The sequence below is a fragment of the Odontesthes bonariensis genome, chromosome 5, assembly GCF_027942865.1.
Source record: "Odontesthes bonariensis isolate fOdoBon6 chromosome 5, fOdoBon6.hap1, whole genome shotgun sequence".
NCBI classification, from domain to species: Eukaryota; Metazoa; Chordata; class Actinopteri; order Atheriniformes; family Atherinopsidae; genus Odontesthes; species Odontesthes bonariensis.
The window spans coordinates 27,993,116-28,010,252 of NC_134510.1; the positions used below are offsets into that span (position 1 = coordinate 27,993,116).

Genomic DNA, 17,137 nt, shown 5'->3' on the forward strand with positions numbered 1-17,137 from the left:
ACTTTGCAATATATACCTCTCATTATTTTTCTGGAAGTCTAAATGTGATACTCATAGTTTTCCAAAAAGGTGCACACACTTGATTATTATTTATTAATCTTTTTAAAGAGACATCACATTTGTTTTGTATTTATTTCTCACAATATAATGTAGCAAACCCAAATGTCCTTACTTGAATGTCGCAGAAAAGCACATCCACTGAATACGTGTTTCATTAAATTAGCTCCGCACGTTTTGTAATCTGCTGAATTCATTCATTCGCTGCAGCCTCCAAACTAGGCGTACCCTTGGAATGTCATTCAGTGCGAGCCTGAAATAAACGGATGTCCAACGAATGAACTTCGTCGTACGTCACCGGGATCGGGACGACCCCATTAGCTTCAGCCAATGGCAGTTGAAATCAGACGAACATCAGCCAATCAGCTCCTGAGTCGGGGGTAAGTGGGCGGGTGCTTTTGAGCTGCAGTCACGGACGTTGTCGTGAACTTTACCGGTGTTGAACTACCCCTGGACCCTAACCGTCTGCGTGAGTAGAAAAGACTATAATATTACACGTGGACTATATGCAATAGTGGTCGCTGAACGTGTCATTTTGTCAGCCCTTGTGTTTTTGAATTACCGTGCTCGATGTTTTTCAGATGATCAGATCTCGTGGTGGGACTCCACATGGCTACCTAGCCAGCAAGCTAACCCATCAATCATGATAGCTTGCATTAGCCCTCTTAGGTTACATATAGCTGGTGGATAGTTTTGCCGACTGCTTGATTGTCAACAAATCTGGGCTCTCGAACAAGCCACATGTTGCAGTTTGATATTTGTTGTTTCTAACCGGATGTAGAATGCTGTACAGTGTGTGTAGAGTCTGGCTATACTGGGCCTTAGCCACAACCAGCCTGCTATACTCTTTCTGCTTGTACACTAGGACATAGGACATAGTGTAGCTTGGCAAGTTGATGGTGTTGTCTTGCCTGCTAGTTGGATAACATTTTTGCTTCATCCTATGCTAAAGGGCCATTCGATATAGTGTGTAACAAGCTTCATGTGGCTTAACACCAAACCTCGCAGATTATATAAATCAGTGTATGTTGAATAACGCCTCCCCCTTACCTTTACAGGTGACCATTTTATTCTAATCGGTTCCAGTTGTTCTAGTGTTTGTGATCAGTTGCGACTGATATTGCTAATTGTTTGAACAACTTAATTACCCACTGCGTGTCTCTCTTCAGTCTGTTACAGTGTCAGAGTATGGGCAGTGTGTTGGCTGCCACCTCCCCCAGTCCAGCTGCAGCTGGCGGTGGTCAAGGGGTCCCTGGGTTGGTGTCAGTCCCTCCCGGGTTCACTATGCCCTCCGTGTCTTCCGTCCCTTCAACGTCCGAGTCTGGCGAGCAGAAAGGAGATGCAGATTCCTCGCTCCCAAACCCAGGCACATATGAAGAGTGCCACCGGAAATGTAAAGGTTAGAATATGGACTGAACATGTGCATTATGTAGATTATTGCTGTTGTATTTCCTTATGTATGTTTAACTTTGCAGTAACAATCTTGTTTTGCAAATCAAATTATTGTCGTGGCGAGTTGAAACAACAGATGTTTAGTAAGATCAGTCAGAAATTCTATTTCCCCTTTCCTTTTTTAGAGGTGTTCCCTATGCAGATGGAAGGGGTGCGGTTACTGGTAAACAAGGGCCTGAGTAACCACTTCCAAGTCAGCCATACTATTACCCTCAGTACCCTGGCTGATTCTGGTTATCGATTTGGGTCTACCTATGTTGGCAGTAAACAGACTGGACCGGCAGAGGTAATGCTCCTTTTTCCGCTGCTTTAATGAATTATGCTGACAGTTTTGTACTTTAAATTTGAATGATCATGACAGAGTTTTTTTGAGTGTTGACTATTTTTGAATGGCTTCTATCCAAATTGAATAGAAACTATAAAAATGCCCCGTTTTAAACTAAAGTTTATAAATGCCTGGTTATAAGATGAAAGGCTCTCCATGATCCACTGTTTCGGTTATCTAATTAATACACAGAGAAGGGAGACACGTGTGTGCTATGATGTACTGTATGTGGAGTTCCCATATGTAATGTAGTAGTTGGCTATATTTCCATGTAATTCATTTATTGTATGTTATGTTTTCTATGATATAATCAGAGTTAAAAACCACTGAACATAACGTCAGTTAAACTTTTTTGTACCTGGAGAAAACCGATATTTAGATTAATGTTCACAAAGTTATATAGCCCAAAGGATTCTGCTGTAGCTTTTAAGTGTTGTTTAATACAGCTATTATTACTTAAAAAGGTGTGTTTTGTTCCTCTTAGTCATTTCCAGTCATGGTTGGGGACATGGACAACACTGGCAGTCTGAATGCCCAGGTCATTCACCAGCTTACAAATGCTGTACGCTCCAAAATAGCCATGCAGGTAAGTCGGCGAGTAAACGGATCATACTTTCAAAGGTGAACTTTCAGACTTTTTCAGCATCTAAATGATCGTTTACACTCTGTCAGGTTTAATGTACTCTGTTGTTGTTGTTTTTTGTTTTTTTTTATAGACCCAGCAGCATAAGTTTGTGAATTGGCAGTGTGACATGGAGTATCGTGGTCAAGACTTCACTTCTGCTGTGACGCTTGGAAATCCAGATGTTCTTGTTGGATCCGGTATGACCATTATTAGATCAGTAACAATGCCAGTTAAAAGTAAAAATACCAACTAAACACAGACGTTATATATGGCTGGAAGAAGACATAATAAAAATAAAAAAATGCTTTAATTAGTTCATTAGATTGGTGAATAAACAGCAGGTAAGCCAGAATGCTTAAAAGAAGAAAATTACTGCCATACAAATGTGAACCTTACTTATTTATCTGTCAGTATGGGTTGTGTGTGTTCTTAAGTAGCTTCGCTTCAAATCTGTGTAATATTGTGTGTGGCTTGCAAAGGAACTCTCACTTGCTCAGAAGAAGTTTAGATATTGTTTAACATGTGAGAATCAAAGAAATCTGAGCTCTGATATCCAACTAACGTAGCACAAGTCAAGCCTTGTGTCTTAAACCTTTAACATGCATGACCAAAGGGAGTAGCCAGAGGGCGCCGATAGAACAATGATTTAGGACAGCCTAACCTGCAGAAAGTTGCTTATTTGAACAGCCCAAGACCCATTTTCAGGTCCCGTTCCTTTTATTTGTACCTGTAGGTAGATTTGTTTTGCAGCCAGACAGAGAACATCCACACAACATAAAATTTACTAAAACATGTTAAACATTTCTACTAATTTTCAACTTCAAGTAGACATTTGTAGACATTTCCTTTAGCAATCACTAGAGACAACCATTTCTATCTGAATTGAATGTAATTTTGTAACGTTGCCATGCCAACACACTGGGTTTTTGCAAACTATGGCACACTTAAGGCTTGAATGAATTGTGTAGTTTTGTCAGCAGGCGGCAGCAACAGACCAAACTGCAGAAGTCTTTAAGGACTTATTTTCAACTGTTGTGATTTAGTCTTTCATTTCGCTCAGTAATTTTGAAGAAATCCTTAAAAGAAAAAAAACAAACATTAAGGTTTGTTGATAAATGGTAAATGGACTGTACTTATATAGTGCTTTTCTAGTCTAGTTGGCCACTCAAGGTGCTTTTACACTTCAAGCCACATTTAGCCATTCATACACCCATACAGCATGTCTTAGTCTAAAAAGTGTTGCAGGCTACATAAGTTTCTAAACTTTGTTTTTTCTCTATCACACATTCATACATCAGGTTTCAGTTTCTTTAGTTATTTTGCCCTAGAACACTGACATGTGGCCATGACTCAAACCGCCAACCTTCTGATTGGCAACAACTGTTCCTCCTCTTAAGCTACAACTGCCTCTATGATGTCACTTTTCAACACATGCTGCTGATTGGCTAATCGTAGCTCCTTCCGTGGTACTTATTGAATGATAAAAAATGTTCTTTCTTGTCCCAATGCAAGGCTCATCTGCCTACTTCATGAATTAGACTGATTTCAAAGTCAGGAGCTAGGCTAAGGGGTTTGATGAGAAGTTGGATGGCATGGATGCAAAACTGCGTGAAGACGTGAAAGCGGGGTTCCTTTAATCTGCAAATGTGCATGAAATGAAAATGTACACTGCGTATGTGACAGATTCTTCAATGGCTTTGTCACAGGCATTGTGGTGGCTCACTATCTTCAGGCAGTCACACCAGCACTGGCTCTGGGTGGAGAGCTGGTGTATCACAGGAGACCAGGAGAGGAAGGAACTGTCACTTCTCTCTTGGGCAGGTACACAGGTAAAATCATACCAACATTTTTACTGTTTTGCACAAGCGAGTTTAATATTTAGCAAACAAATCCCAAATATTTCAGTCTTTGAAGATATGTTCATTCAAACGGTTGCATCTTACTTGTGTGATCAGCAACATTCTCTTTTCCCTCAGGAGACAACTTTGTTGCAACTTTGACTCTGGGAGGAGCAGGAGCTCATGCTACGTACTATCACAAAGCCAATGACCAGGTACTTAATGTCAGTGAATGTGGATAAATGGATAAATAGAAATGACCTGTAACTTGAAAATATTCCCTCATGTTATCTGAGCTGAACTCTGGAATCTTTTTTCTTTTTTACTCTACAAGTCTGCAGATTTTTTTTTTTTTTTTCTCTTTTCTGGAAACTGGAATCTCATTGAGCAAAATCAGTGACCAAAACTTATTTGTGTGCATGTAAGTGTTGTATAAACGGGGACTTTGTGTTTAACCTATCCTTTAACTTCTATATTTAACAGTTGCAGGTAGGGGTTGAATTTGAAGCCAGCACAAGGATGCAAGACACTACAACATCCATTGGTTACCAGTTGGACCTCCCCAAAGCTAACTTGCTCTTCAAAGGTAAATACAAATAACAACATGAGTGACTACTAATGTAATAATGACCAAATTAGTACAACTTTATCACTTTGTCCATCATTACCCTTTCCAGGCACCGTTGACAGTAATTGGGTGGTTGGGGCAACCCTTGAAAAGAAGCTGTTGCCGCTGCCTCTCACACTGGCCCTGGGGGCTTTCCTCAACCACCGCAAGAACAAGTTCCAGTGTGGCTTCAGTGTCACCATTGGTTAGAGGTGCACAGGCTACCTGGAATCGGCTCACAGGCCACAGCTCGAAGTGGCACAGAGACACACACAGGAACCTGAACAAAGTTTTTGGAATTGGATACAGAGACTCTTTTACAACTGTGATTATGGGGCTGACAGAGAGACAAAGACAACTATCAATGAGCCAGAACTGGCCAAGCCATGCCTACATACTGTAGCACAAATGTCTTTCCTGTATGGTGTATAGGACATACCCAGAGGCTTGTGTGATGTACATCAGAGGGCTTCATGTGATGTGAAAATTAACGTAAGTAGTAAGACATAATATATGGTGATCATGTATGGACTGAAATAAATGTGATTACATTTTGTACAACTGGGTGTTTTGATTGTTCATCAATAAACGTCCACAAGGTGTCACCAAAACTTCATATTTTACAGGTAACGTAAGCTAACAGTTTCTGTTGTAAGATTCTTTTTTTTTTTTTTTTTTTTAATTTTACAAACCGGAGTAAAGGAATGGTTGATGAGTAAGTCAAAAACACGGAAAAGACGGAGAGGCATCTGATGACGGCAGGGGCCAGTTTCAGACCCAGGACACGTTGTTGACTCTCCAAAGCGGCTAACATGATGAAAAGGGGTCTGTGTTTGGTCTTGCCAGTTCACCTGAAGTTAATTACTTTCACCTTTGCAGAAACATACTCTAGTTGGAAAAAGTGGCATAAAGAATCTGAATACTTTTTACTGACAGTCTTACTCGGTCATGGAAAAACATGAAATAGTAAATTAAGCAACAGATTTGACTCCACTGACACTCTTTAATCCTACTGAATGTAAAAGTAACTATTTAGTGAAATTGTCTCAGGGATTTGGAGTGGCCCCAACACACCCCACTGCCAAGATGACACTCAGTTTTTTGACATGTTTCAAAATGAACAACAGATGTTCTCGTTCCAGGAGAGTAATGATTTGGTAAACTGGTCGGAGAAATTGCAGATTATTTTTCCCAATATACACTGATTAGTTCTGCTCTAAAGAGCAAGTAAGTCTTCAGCAGCTCTGTCAAAAGAAAAGATTCAGGCTGAGAAAACATCTGACCAGACTTAGGAAGGAAAAGTGAGGTAAAGATCCCCTGAAAAAAAATATCAAACTGCGATGGTTGATATGCACAAGGTGTTTTGCTATTTTTTTGGCTTGGGGTTCACTGTTCCTTGTTTCTCGCTTTCTTTTTCTTCTTTTTATGGAGTCTCTTAGGATAGCTTCCTTAAATATGAAAGGAGGTAGGGATATAAATAAGTCGCATTGATATGTTCTTCCTTCAGGAGACACACGGCTCAGATGATAATGAAGCTGAATGGGGCAGGAATTTCAGACAGATTTATTTTAAAGATATGGAACAATGTGTTAGTTCAAGGCGCTTCAATATATATATACATATATATATACATATATATGTATATATACACATATTTATACATATACATATATATATACATATATATGTATATTTATACATATACATATATATATATGTATATGTATATGTATATACATATATATGTGTATATACATATATATATATATGTATGTATATACATATATATATATATGTATATACATATATATGTGTATATACATATATATATATATGTATGTATATACATATATATATATATATATATGTATGTATATACATATATATATATATATGTATATACATACATATATACACATATGTCAGGTTCAAACACCTAAACAATTCACAAAAAGAAGAGAGAGACGTCAAGGTTTTTTTTACTCATGAGGAGAGCGCGAGAAGAGTGCTTCTTACAATCTCCTAACCGCTCTGAAGCATCTCCTCACGCCTCATCCATTTTATTCGAAAATGGGTGTGCCCTGCTTACAAAGCTCTCAAAGGAAGGGGGGTTTGAGTTTTGAGCCAGACCAGACCAAATTCCAAACAGTGGAATTTACAACCTTCACACAGATAAGCCTCACACAGATAAGCGAGGCACAACTTCAACTCAAAACACTTAATCAATATAAGAAAAGAAGAGTATATATGGGATAACTATCATAAAATGTATTTACAACTCAACAACATACATCAAAGATATGTTAGATTCGGTTCTCTTAGTTGGAAGCTCAAGAACGGACCGGAGTAATTCAAGTGAAAATGAAGTCTTTATTTGTGGTCACACGTCAAAGCATATCAGCGCTGGGCTCAGTGGGAAAGAGTCCCCGCAGGAAGTCTGTCAGACTGCGCCACGATTTCCGGGTATCATTTGTATTTATAGCCTCATAGGTTGGACTCACACTCGACCGAGTATGATGGGACATGAGTAAGTTCAACATGCTTCGTCATATTCTCTGGATCAGCCCAAAACAATGTGTGTGTGTGTGTGTGTGTGTGTGTGTGTGTGTGTGTGTGTGTGTGTGTGTGTGTGTGTGTGTGTGTGTGTGAATCTGCCCTTGCTTTCCCAGGCTTTCCCAATTGTTTTGTCTTTCTACTCCTAGATCACTTTAGGTCATCATGGAAAAGTACTGAGACTATTTCATTCCTAATGTCTAAGAACAAAGCCAATTTTTACAATTCCCCTTTTGAAGTGATTTTATCATTTCAACTAATTCAGTCAAACAACTGAGGTAGAAATGTAATCTTCTGTATTGTGTCACATCTGTATTAGCAGTAGCAAGTTTTTAGCAGCCCCCCCAAACTGCAAGAGCCACTTACCTTTTGAGATGTACCACAATCAGATAGGAGATTTCTGCCATCTCCATTTTGAAGTGACTTCATGTGTTATTATGTAAGCTTATGTGTAAGCTGGTCTTATTTGCAATTACAGCAGCAAGCAAGTCTTCATTGCACAGGCATGTGGAAATAGTAAAAATAATTCTAATGCTTTAGCTACACTTTCAAATCAGGACTATTCCATCATTTTACTCGGAACAGAAACTCTTTCTGAGAGGGTTACAACCTTCATAAGTCACTGATTATAACTCTGCAAATGAGCACATTTAGAAAACAATTCTGATGCTTTAGCAAAACCTTCTATATCAGGAGTATTAATCAAGATTCTAGAAATAGAGACTCTTTTCTAGTAAGTTTAAAACCTTCCTCACTCAACTGATAATAACTCCGCAAATGAGCACATTTCTTAATAGATTATATGTAGACAATAATATTTTGCTATATGTATTGTGTGTATGTAGCCCCGAACCCATCCTCTGTGTGGAATCTTTGTTCATTATGGCCTAAAACCTTATGTGGTTCGCAAGGCCTTGCTCCCCCATAAGTACCATAACAACACACACCATTGATTAATTAAAAATTATCACATAATTTCTAAACTAATGACACTCAAACATTGCATAAGGCAATTAACATTACCAGCAGGCTCGTCCACCATTTGCAGCGAATAGGAGCGAAAACCCGATGTATCCGGGAAAAATTCACCAATGGCCCCAGTTCCACTTGGCGACCGACCAACTTATTACCGTTCAAAGTTTAAGGTCCCGCTCCAAACAGCCGAGTCACCCCACTGGCAATTGACATCCTAAAAATGATTCATTATCATCCTTTAAGAGGAATTAGCTGAACACTTTAAAAATGAAACATAAGAAATATAACTTTAACCAAGGCTCGATTATATGAGTATATTAGCCTCTTGAGCAATTATGATTAACTTTTCTTTTAAATGATATATCTTTCTTAGATGACCACATGACGAGTCGTGTGGTCTCTTGTGGTCCAATCCTGTCGGTGCTCGGTTCTCCTCTTGGCTGAAAGTCTGTTCAGCATTCTGATCCGGAACTAATCTTGGAAGGAGAGATCACCAGTACATCGCTTCCTTGAGGGATATTCAGCATCCCCTCCCTAACTAATTTTCTTTTGGGATAATTTTGTTGTGTAGTTCTCCACCATCATCTTGGCATGATGGGCAAAGCCTTCCAGAACTCAAGCTTATGAGTCCTCCGGCCGTACGTTCTGTAGTGGTTCTGAATCTGTGGAATAATATTAGCAAATCTCGCAGCGCAGTAGTGCAAAATGTCATTTGCACATTATTTTTATACTTAGGGCATCTCTCTTTGAAAGGTTCAATCCTAAATACCCAATTCATCATTTATTTATTTTTTCATATGGACCCCAAACCAAAATAAAACCATGTGTATGAGAGGAATTTAGCAAATTTGTCGGTACCCTCCATGGAGAGGTGAGAAACGGACGGGAGATGCATGTCAAAGCTCCAAAAGAATGAGCAGGAGAGTCAGGAGAGGAGACGCTATCTTCATGGGGGAGAAGCTAAAAACACGAAAGGAAAAAAAGAGTAACATATTCCATCAAATTTTTCTTGTTACTTTGAAGAATTTTAACATGAACCCTATGGAGTTCTGAAAAATATCATACCAACAGCAGTTCTGAAGCTATGCCTTACAGGGGACTCCTGCTTTACACTTGTTATGTGTCTCATAACAGATCAATGCGTCTTAAACCCGTGAAACAAAGCTGGCAATCTTCACGGCATAATGCTTGATTTTATTTTGATTTATATGTGTACTTTGGAGCATAAATTCCATTGATGTTCTCTCTTATTTTGTTTACTTACTGTAAAAATGAAAACCTCTTTATGTAACTGTCAACTAGAGACAACAGCAGTTTCTGCAAGTCTAAGATGTGCGAGTAGATGTTGATACCTGTTGCTGTCTGACATACGCGGAGGCGGGATGCTGGTGGGTAAGATCCTGTAAAAGTCAAAACATTTTTTTAAAAGGAATATTCTGTGCAAAGGCCTTCACCTTTTACAGGGTTTTCTTTAAAATGACATCTTTATTTTCATATGATTCTATTTATTTTGAAACAGCTTACTACCTTGATTGGCATGGGCCTTCATCCCGATCTGTGTGGGGATGTGTAACCTTAACTGGTACCACTTGAGGACATGGCAGAGTGCTTGCATTAAGTAGAGGAGTCATATCTATTAAAAGAGACAGTTTCAGTAATACGACACAAAAAAAGGATTCCAGTCTAGTGTAGAGTTATTCAAATGTTTACATTGTTTGTTGTTAAATGCCATTTTCCAGTTAGAAATTTAAATTTAGCAATGAAAGCATTGAGCTCGCCTTGAAAGTTTAAGATGAAAATGGCACTCCCTCCTCTGAGGAAATCTCTCTGTTGCATGTCTTCCAAAGACGCAAACTGGGAAAAGCCAAAAAGTGTTCCCGCAAAGAAGAACTCATCGTTCTCATCCACTAATTCATATCCAGTCTCGTGAGGATTGTTCCAATATGACACACCTGTTTAGAGAAAGTACATGTAACATAAAGGCAAATAGGTTTTGACGACTTTATTTTCTTCAATTATTTTATTGTCTTGGAGTCTTACCATCGGAGGTGAGCTGAGTTTCATCAGTGATGAAACTTCTTTGCTTTGACATCTGCAGTTGAATGTTGGGGCTCTGATCCAATATTTGGAAAGTAATTTGCCTTTGTAGGCAAGGCCACTCCAGCTGGTCATCATAGTCACCCGAGATGATATGAAAATACAGTCCGAAAAACGTCTGACGGAGTATAGTCACTATCCGGAATGCATAGCCCTCATTGGAATACTGCCGTGGGCTGTATATTCTGGTTCCATCAGCACTCGTGTTCAGAAGTTTCTCAAAGTCATCTATCTGCAGGGTCAGATGTGGACACTCGGTCTCAGAAAGATTGATGTCATCAATTGAGAAGCCCCCTGTAGAGCTTCCTGCTCCTTTCCGAACCTCAAACACCACCTGGAACTGCTTGATGGCATTCAGAGAAACATGCTGGAGCTTCCAGTGAGATGTTAGTGCACCTAGAGGGAGGATTTTTGAAAGACTGTTTCACTATTTGAATAGTACTTGCCACTGACTATTACATCGTCACAAACATTCACAGTTCAGCTGTCTTGAGTACCCTGACATTACCAGTGATCTGTCCCATGAGGCGGAGGGTTCCACTGGAGTCTTGATCATCTTGAAACTCTCTGATCCAGATGTTAAGTACATCTGACTCATTCCCACTATTGTAATAGTAGAACTGGAGGCACTGGACATGACACCCCCTTTTGGGATTCATCATCTGGGTCTCCAGTCGGGCTGAGTCTCCTTCCTGACCTGATGCTGTGCTAACGTGCATGAAGTAACCGGTGTCTTGATCTACAAAAAAGAAAAGTACTATATATTTGCTTGTATAATTCAAGAAATTTAGCCAAAGTTACCGTATATTGTAAAAGTTTGCTCAAAGTCATGTTTCCCTTAAAAAAAAAAAAGCTCCTTTAAATTAAAATGTAGATTTAAAGGAGGATTTTTAATTTATTTTTAAATTAAATGTAGATAATACAAACACTGGGGTGAACAAGCCTTTTCTGTCGCTGCCCCCAGGCTCTGAAATAAGCTTCCCGTTGAGCTGCGTCTTATTTCTGACTTGGGCCTCTTCAAATCTAGGCCAAAAACCTACTTACTTAAGATTGATTTTAATACCCAGTAGTATGATGACACTTTTATCTTATTTGATTTTTTTGTATTTTATTGCTTTCACTGTTCTTTTATTGTTTTTATTTGTTTTTACGTATTCTTCTCTTTATTTATTACCTGCTGTAAAGCACTTTACAAACAATCGTTACTATGTACCAAAGGGCTGTATAAATAAAATACATTTACATTACATTTACATAATAGAGTTGTCAGGTTCTGGAGGCTTGCTTGTGTTTGGCTGCTGCTTACAGCTCTGTTCCAGGAGGTGGCGTCTGACTTCAGGAGGCACCAGCAACAGGTGTAACCTGTTATCCACTCATCAGGAGAGGCACCTTGTCTGCAGTTCCTCGTCGGAGTGTTTCACACGTAGGCTATGGTACGTTCGTTACCACCCCGACCAAGTCTATGCTCAAATCTTGCTCATGTATCTTGTCCTGTTTTTGACATCAGGTGTTTCCAGAACTTCTTGCTTTTGGATCAAGCCAAGGAACTCACTTGAGAGTATTACCCTCATCCAGGAAACCCTCTGCCAACCCTCTGGAAAGCTTATCTGACCAAACGCTGTTCACCCTCCAATGCAGCCCATCTCCGGATTCTCCAAGAACCTCACTACTCCTCCCTGGCGGATTTCGTTCACTCACCAGTAAGCCGTCATCCACTTCACCTTCCAGTATCCTTAAACAACTCTCTGCTAATTTCCTCCTCTTGTACAGTGCTCATCCAGTTCCAGGATCTTCAGTTGCCGACCATCCAGTCTTATTTGCAATAAACATTTATTATTTATATCGGTCTTGTGTGTGTGTTCTGCATTCGGGCTAAGCCATGACAAGAGTTAAATATTTATTTTGTTGAGATATGTAATTTTCTGGGGGGGGCTTACAGTACATAGCTATTTTTTGTTAATTAGAGCTGACAGTAAAAGAGGAATGTGGGGAAATACTGTAGATGTGGAATGAGCTAAGTAATTTGATGACATCAAACATTTTGCAGTAAACCAATGTAGAATCTGAATGCAGAAGTTCTTACCTTGAACTTTACCATGTTCACTATTTCCACTGGGTAAACTGGTGTGGTCAGAGTTTGGACCCCCATAAACTCGTGTTACCACTTCCCAGCCATTACCGCTCTGTGAACAGCAGCTTATTTGACATAGGGTCCCATTAGAAAAGCCACAGTACATCAGAAAAGCAATGGTTGAGTCTGTTGATGTGAATGAAGAACACAGTATTGAGGATTACTCATGCATTTCATACCATTTGAAAATGTCAATGATATGTTTGTCAGCACTGGTCTATATAGGGAGTATAGGGAATTATTCACTGAGTCTGGTCCTTTTTTATTTATTTATTTTTTTTCTTTAGCACAAGTTTCTTGTGTTTACCTTGTATTTAAAAATGTCAAAGCTTTACTCATATCCTAAGCCTCCGAAGATTCATAGTTGGATATTACCGTGGCAATGCAAGCAGAGGTTTTCATCTGCTCTAATCCATTTTGATCTTTACCTCAGCAGTCCTGCTCACACAGAGGCTGCACTATTTTGCCACTTAAAAGGTACCTATCAGTGATGCGCAGGTTACCCGAAGCCAGCAGGCATCCGCGGTCACCCGCAGTTGTGGGTCATTAAAAAATATTTTTAAAGGATAAGATCGTTTTTTTGACATTGGGCCCTTGATTTCACATTATAACATGATGTTCTACTCACCCCTGCTTGTTGTTGGTCATTTGGAGCTGTTCCGAAGATATTCGCGAGGCGTCTGGCTGCTCTCTTGAGATATTCGGCCATGAAACGGTTTCCTATGGGCAAGCTTATACAGGCACAAACTATGCTGTTTATAATTTATTAATTACTGTACACTAGCACTGATAACGTGGAGGTGCGTCGCTTACTTAAAAAAATCCGGGTTATTGTAATTTTGATTTTTTTTTTTGTCGTAAAGTGGGTGTTACTGACGTCCTCGTCGTGCTACTGCCACAGACAGCCCACAGACCTGCTGCCTATTTATTCATTCGGCTAAAATTCAAAATTAGTAACCCGGATTTTTTTAAGTAAGCGACGCACCTCCACGTTATCAGTGCTAGTGTAGAGTAATTAATAAATTATAAACAGCATAGTTTGTGCCTGTATAAGCTTGCCCATAGGAAACCGTTTCATGGCCGAATATCTCAAGAGAGCAGCCAGACGCCTCGCGAATATCTTCGGAACAGCTCCAAATGTTCAACAACAAGCAGGGGTGAGTAGAACATCATGTTATAATGTGAAATCAAGGGCCCAATGTCAAAAAACCGGTCTTATCCTTTAAAAACACACAAGCAGAAAAAGTAAGGTTTGGGACTCATTTGCCGAGATCATCAAAAATGATGAGCAAAGTGCAGGCTTTTCGCTTTGTCATGTGCACCTCCTGTGAAGCAATGTATGCATTTGATAGCCACAAAACTGGAACGACCAACATGGCCTGTCACAAGTGTGTCACCGGGATGCCATCGCAGCCAAAGAGTAAACAGATCAACACCTTTAAAAATGAATGCAGGTAGGCTATATGAGGTGCGTTGCCAATGACGCTAGGATGTTCATTAAGACCATTGGTCGGGAAGCGAGTCGGGTTCACATTTTTTCATAAATATTTCTTGCGGTCTGAGTTAACGGGCGGGTTAGTGGAAAAAGCGGTCGGTTGCGGGATGTTATTTCGTCGACCCGCGCGTCACTGGTAGCTACCTATGTCGCTGTTACTCAGTCAAAATAGTGAGAAGTTGGAATAGTCAGAATCAGAAGAGTGAAAATGTCAGGAATTTGTGGAACAGCGAGTTATAACGACCCTTTAACAACAAACACATCAAATAAACGTTATGACCGTCTCTGATGCCGACTCAGAGGTACACAATATTAGACCCCCCCCATTACCAATTCAGCTTCTTCAAAGGCTTATCAGTAGGCTACCTCAGCATCTCCGACACAAGAGTTTAACAGAGCAGTTTTCATTGTCTAAAACTCCATCATGAAGTAGTCCTCATTTGTTTGGTTTTGACTAATGAATGCATCTTGTTCATAAAGAAAATTATTTAAAATTATTCCCCTGAGAAATAAGAGCAGGAAAAGTACATTTATGTCACTTATGCCCAGAGTAAACAGTTTTTAAAACAATGAAAAGTACTATTCTTTGCATAATGGAACATTGTATTCATTGTGACTATATTCGCTGAAGTACAAATAATGTCAAAACATTCTTGAAACTGGGTGTCGGTCTTCTTTATATTTAAGCACTTACTACATTTGTAGAGAAGGTTTAGTTCCAGAACATCAAGCGGACTCATTCCCAGAGTTTGACCAATCACATCCTGGAATTTTGGGTCTTTTGTTATTATTGTAGGGCCATTGCCATTGCTGAACATATTTTTGGGATAATGCATCACTGACCAGTGGTCATATGGGACTACATGGGTGGTGCTGTGGTCATTTTCAACCAGTTTGAAATTATTCTCTTTACCTAGATGACACAAAAAAAGAAGAAAAAGGAATTCCAAAATAATTGCCACACAATAAACTAATTGGTTCATTTAATCTAACTTTAGATAATCCTGAATTTAATCTAACAAATATTAATTTATATATTTATGATCTTCATATTTATGGGTGGACATAGCACATTTAAGGTAGATATCTCATTGTCAATAAAGTAATATGTAATGAAAGCGTTTCTCAAACCTTCTATGATGTTTTCTTTTACAATTGTCACATAAGTATCTCTGTCATATCTGGACTGTTCATGGTGGAAGCCAAGAGCATGGAGAATCTCATGTTCAACAATATCAATAGATGCACAGTCTCTCCCGATGGAGATGACCTGTCCATTGGGTACTACTTTTCCAATAACAGAAGAACAACTAAATGGAAAAGGAAAAAAAATATTATTGGTCATTTTCATAACATTACGCAATCAAGTCAAACAAAAGCTTAATTCATCAGAGCAGGTGCAGAACCATCAAATGCAAAAAAATGCTTTAAAATCATCATCATTATGTCTTTTCAAAGCCCAACAGAAACATATGAATCGTGTTTCACTTTTTTTCTTCAATACTTTGCCAAAATGGCAGAGGGCTGTCTTTAACGAACAAAACCATTAAATCTGGAAACCTTAAAACAAACAAACCAAAAAACATACCCGTTTAACTTTTGTACAGAAATGTAATAGTCCTCTGAGACTCGTGGTGTGAAGTCTATGCATGACTTCAGCCTGAAACTGTCAAAGGCTTTCAGGATGATCCCTCTAGCATTCAACTCTTTCAGATTTAATGAGGAATGATTCACAGAGACAAAGAGAGAAATGTTACCCAATTTAGAAAAATAGATGAACAAATAGTCAAAGCTTTCATTAAATCCTAGAGGATGAGATGGATATGTGACTTTACACAATTTATCAATGTAAGAAAACAAGCTTTCGTTACGCTAACTGAACTTACTGAACTTTCACAGGGTGTAAAATCATGTAATAATCACTGTCATCATGAAGCAATTCAACTTCAATAAATAACCTCTCAGAGGTGTTCTGCCAACAAATATACATATTCTAAGGGATCATTCAAAACATAATATTCACCAAGGTCTTCGTCAAACTCATATGGGACTGGGGGTGTCCACAGTGTGCCCTTCACGGTAGAGCCACTCCTTTGTGTGTTTACAGGCTAAGACAGTAATGGATGTCACAGAAAATATTTTAAGACATGTTCATCATAATAATGTATATTCATTATAACTTTATAATAATATACCAAACATACTAAACTCACCATCAAAGTGTCGTTATATAAGAATGCTGTGATAAAGAAATAGTATAGTAGAGTAGAGTTTTTTTATTAGTGATGTCAATACCTAATCTAATTAAAGGGGCATTGACTTATTCAAAATTTTAATGAAATTAACGAGTTTAACATCACCCTTGTTTGCCTCTGCAATGTCCAATTCTTCACCAATGTCTATGGAAAAAGATGAGAAGCTCCTTTATAATGTACAACTGATTCATTGAAAATCAGGTGAAAGTACATCAATAAAATGGTAGAATGATAAGCAATTCTACTTACCCACAATCTTTAGTCCATTCTGGAAAAATATGGTAGGATTTAAAAAGGAAAATACCTCACATCAATAAATAAAATGATGTTAGAAAGAAATGATTGAGCTCTTTGTGATCAAGATTCAGTAGCATTTCAAACTTTTCTGATAGTGTGAAGTTGTAAATTTAATCAGATTAACATTGTATAATACATTTTATGACTTCTACTACCCCCCCTCCCCCCTTCATGCTTGAAAAATGGTAAGTAATGACAGTAAAACTGATAAACTTACTTGATTCTTGAGGACTGCAGATAAAACTGCCCGGCTCACCATGAAAAAAAAGAAGCATTTCATCATCATGGTGTGCTTTGGTCTAAGATTAAATCAGAGAAATGTATAAATAAAGTCAAAGACTCGATACAGAAATCACGTCTGTACTCTCAACCAGAGCTATAGAGTGAATAGCTCTGCTCTCTACGACCCTGACTGTTCTTCCCTCAGCTA

General features: G+C 38.8%; 2 protein-coding genes and 1 long non-coding RNA gene across 3 annotated transcripts; 1 reads left to right on the top strand and 2 right to left on the bottom strand.

The window, feature by feature from the left end:
- Positions 1–449: 449 nt before the first annotated feature.
- tomm40 (translocase of outer mitochondrial membrane 40 homolog (yeast)) lies at positions 450–5,465 on the top strand. The gene is made up of 9 exons (XM_075466726.1): positions 450–526; positions 1,227–1,456; positions 1,635–1,795; positions 2,319–2,420; positions 2,551–2,656; positions 4,166–4,288; positions 4,436–4,512; positions 4,781–4,883; positions 4,975–5,465. Exons 2-9 carry the CDS (start codon positions 1,246–1,248, stop codon positions 5,112–5,114), a joined length of 1,023 nt encoding a protein of 340 aa, XP_075322841.1. The 5' UTR covers positions 450–526; positions 1,227–1,245; the 3' UTR covers positions 5,115–5,465.
- A 3,402-nt stretch (positions 5,466–8,867) lies between these two features.
- LOC142380810 (uncharacterized) lies at positions 8,868–10,075 on the bottom strand. The gene is made up of 3 exons (XR_012769871.1): positions 9,960–10,075; positions 9,785–9,832; positions 8,868–9,392 (listed from the first exon to the last, which is right to left on the bottom strand). It is a non-coding gene; the product is annotated as an uncharacterized LOC142380810 (long non-coding RNA).
- Positions 10,076–10,130: 55 nt separating this feature from the next.
- Positions 10,131–17,026, bottom strand: LOC142380601 (meprin A subunit beta-like). The gene is made up of 12 exons (XM_075466513.1): positions 16,925–17,026; positions 16,660–16,678; positions 16,516–16,554; positions 16,369–16,394; positions 16,179–16,263; positions 15,744–15,861; positions 15,287–15,465; positions 14,850–15,068; positions 12,613–12,786; positions 11,038–11,268; positions 10,473–10,925; positions 10,131–10,384 (listed from the first exon to the last, which is right to left on the bottom strand). The coding sequence occupies exons 1-12, from the start codon at positions 16,991–16,993 to the stop codon at positions 10,131–10,133; spliced, it is 1,866 nt and encodes a 621-aa protein (XP_075322628.1). The 5' UTR covers positions 16,994–17,026.
- Positions 17,027–17,137: the final 111 nt, after the last annotated feature.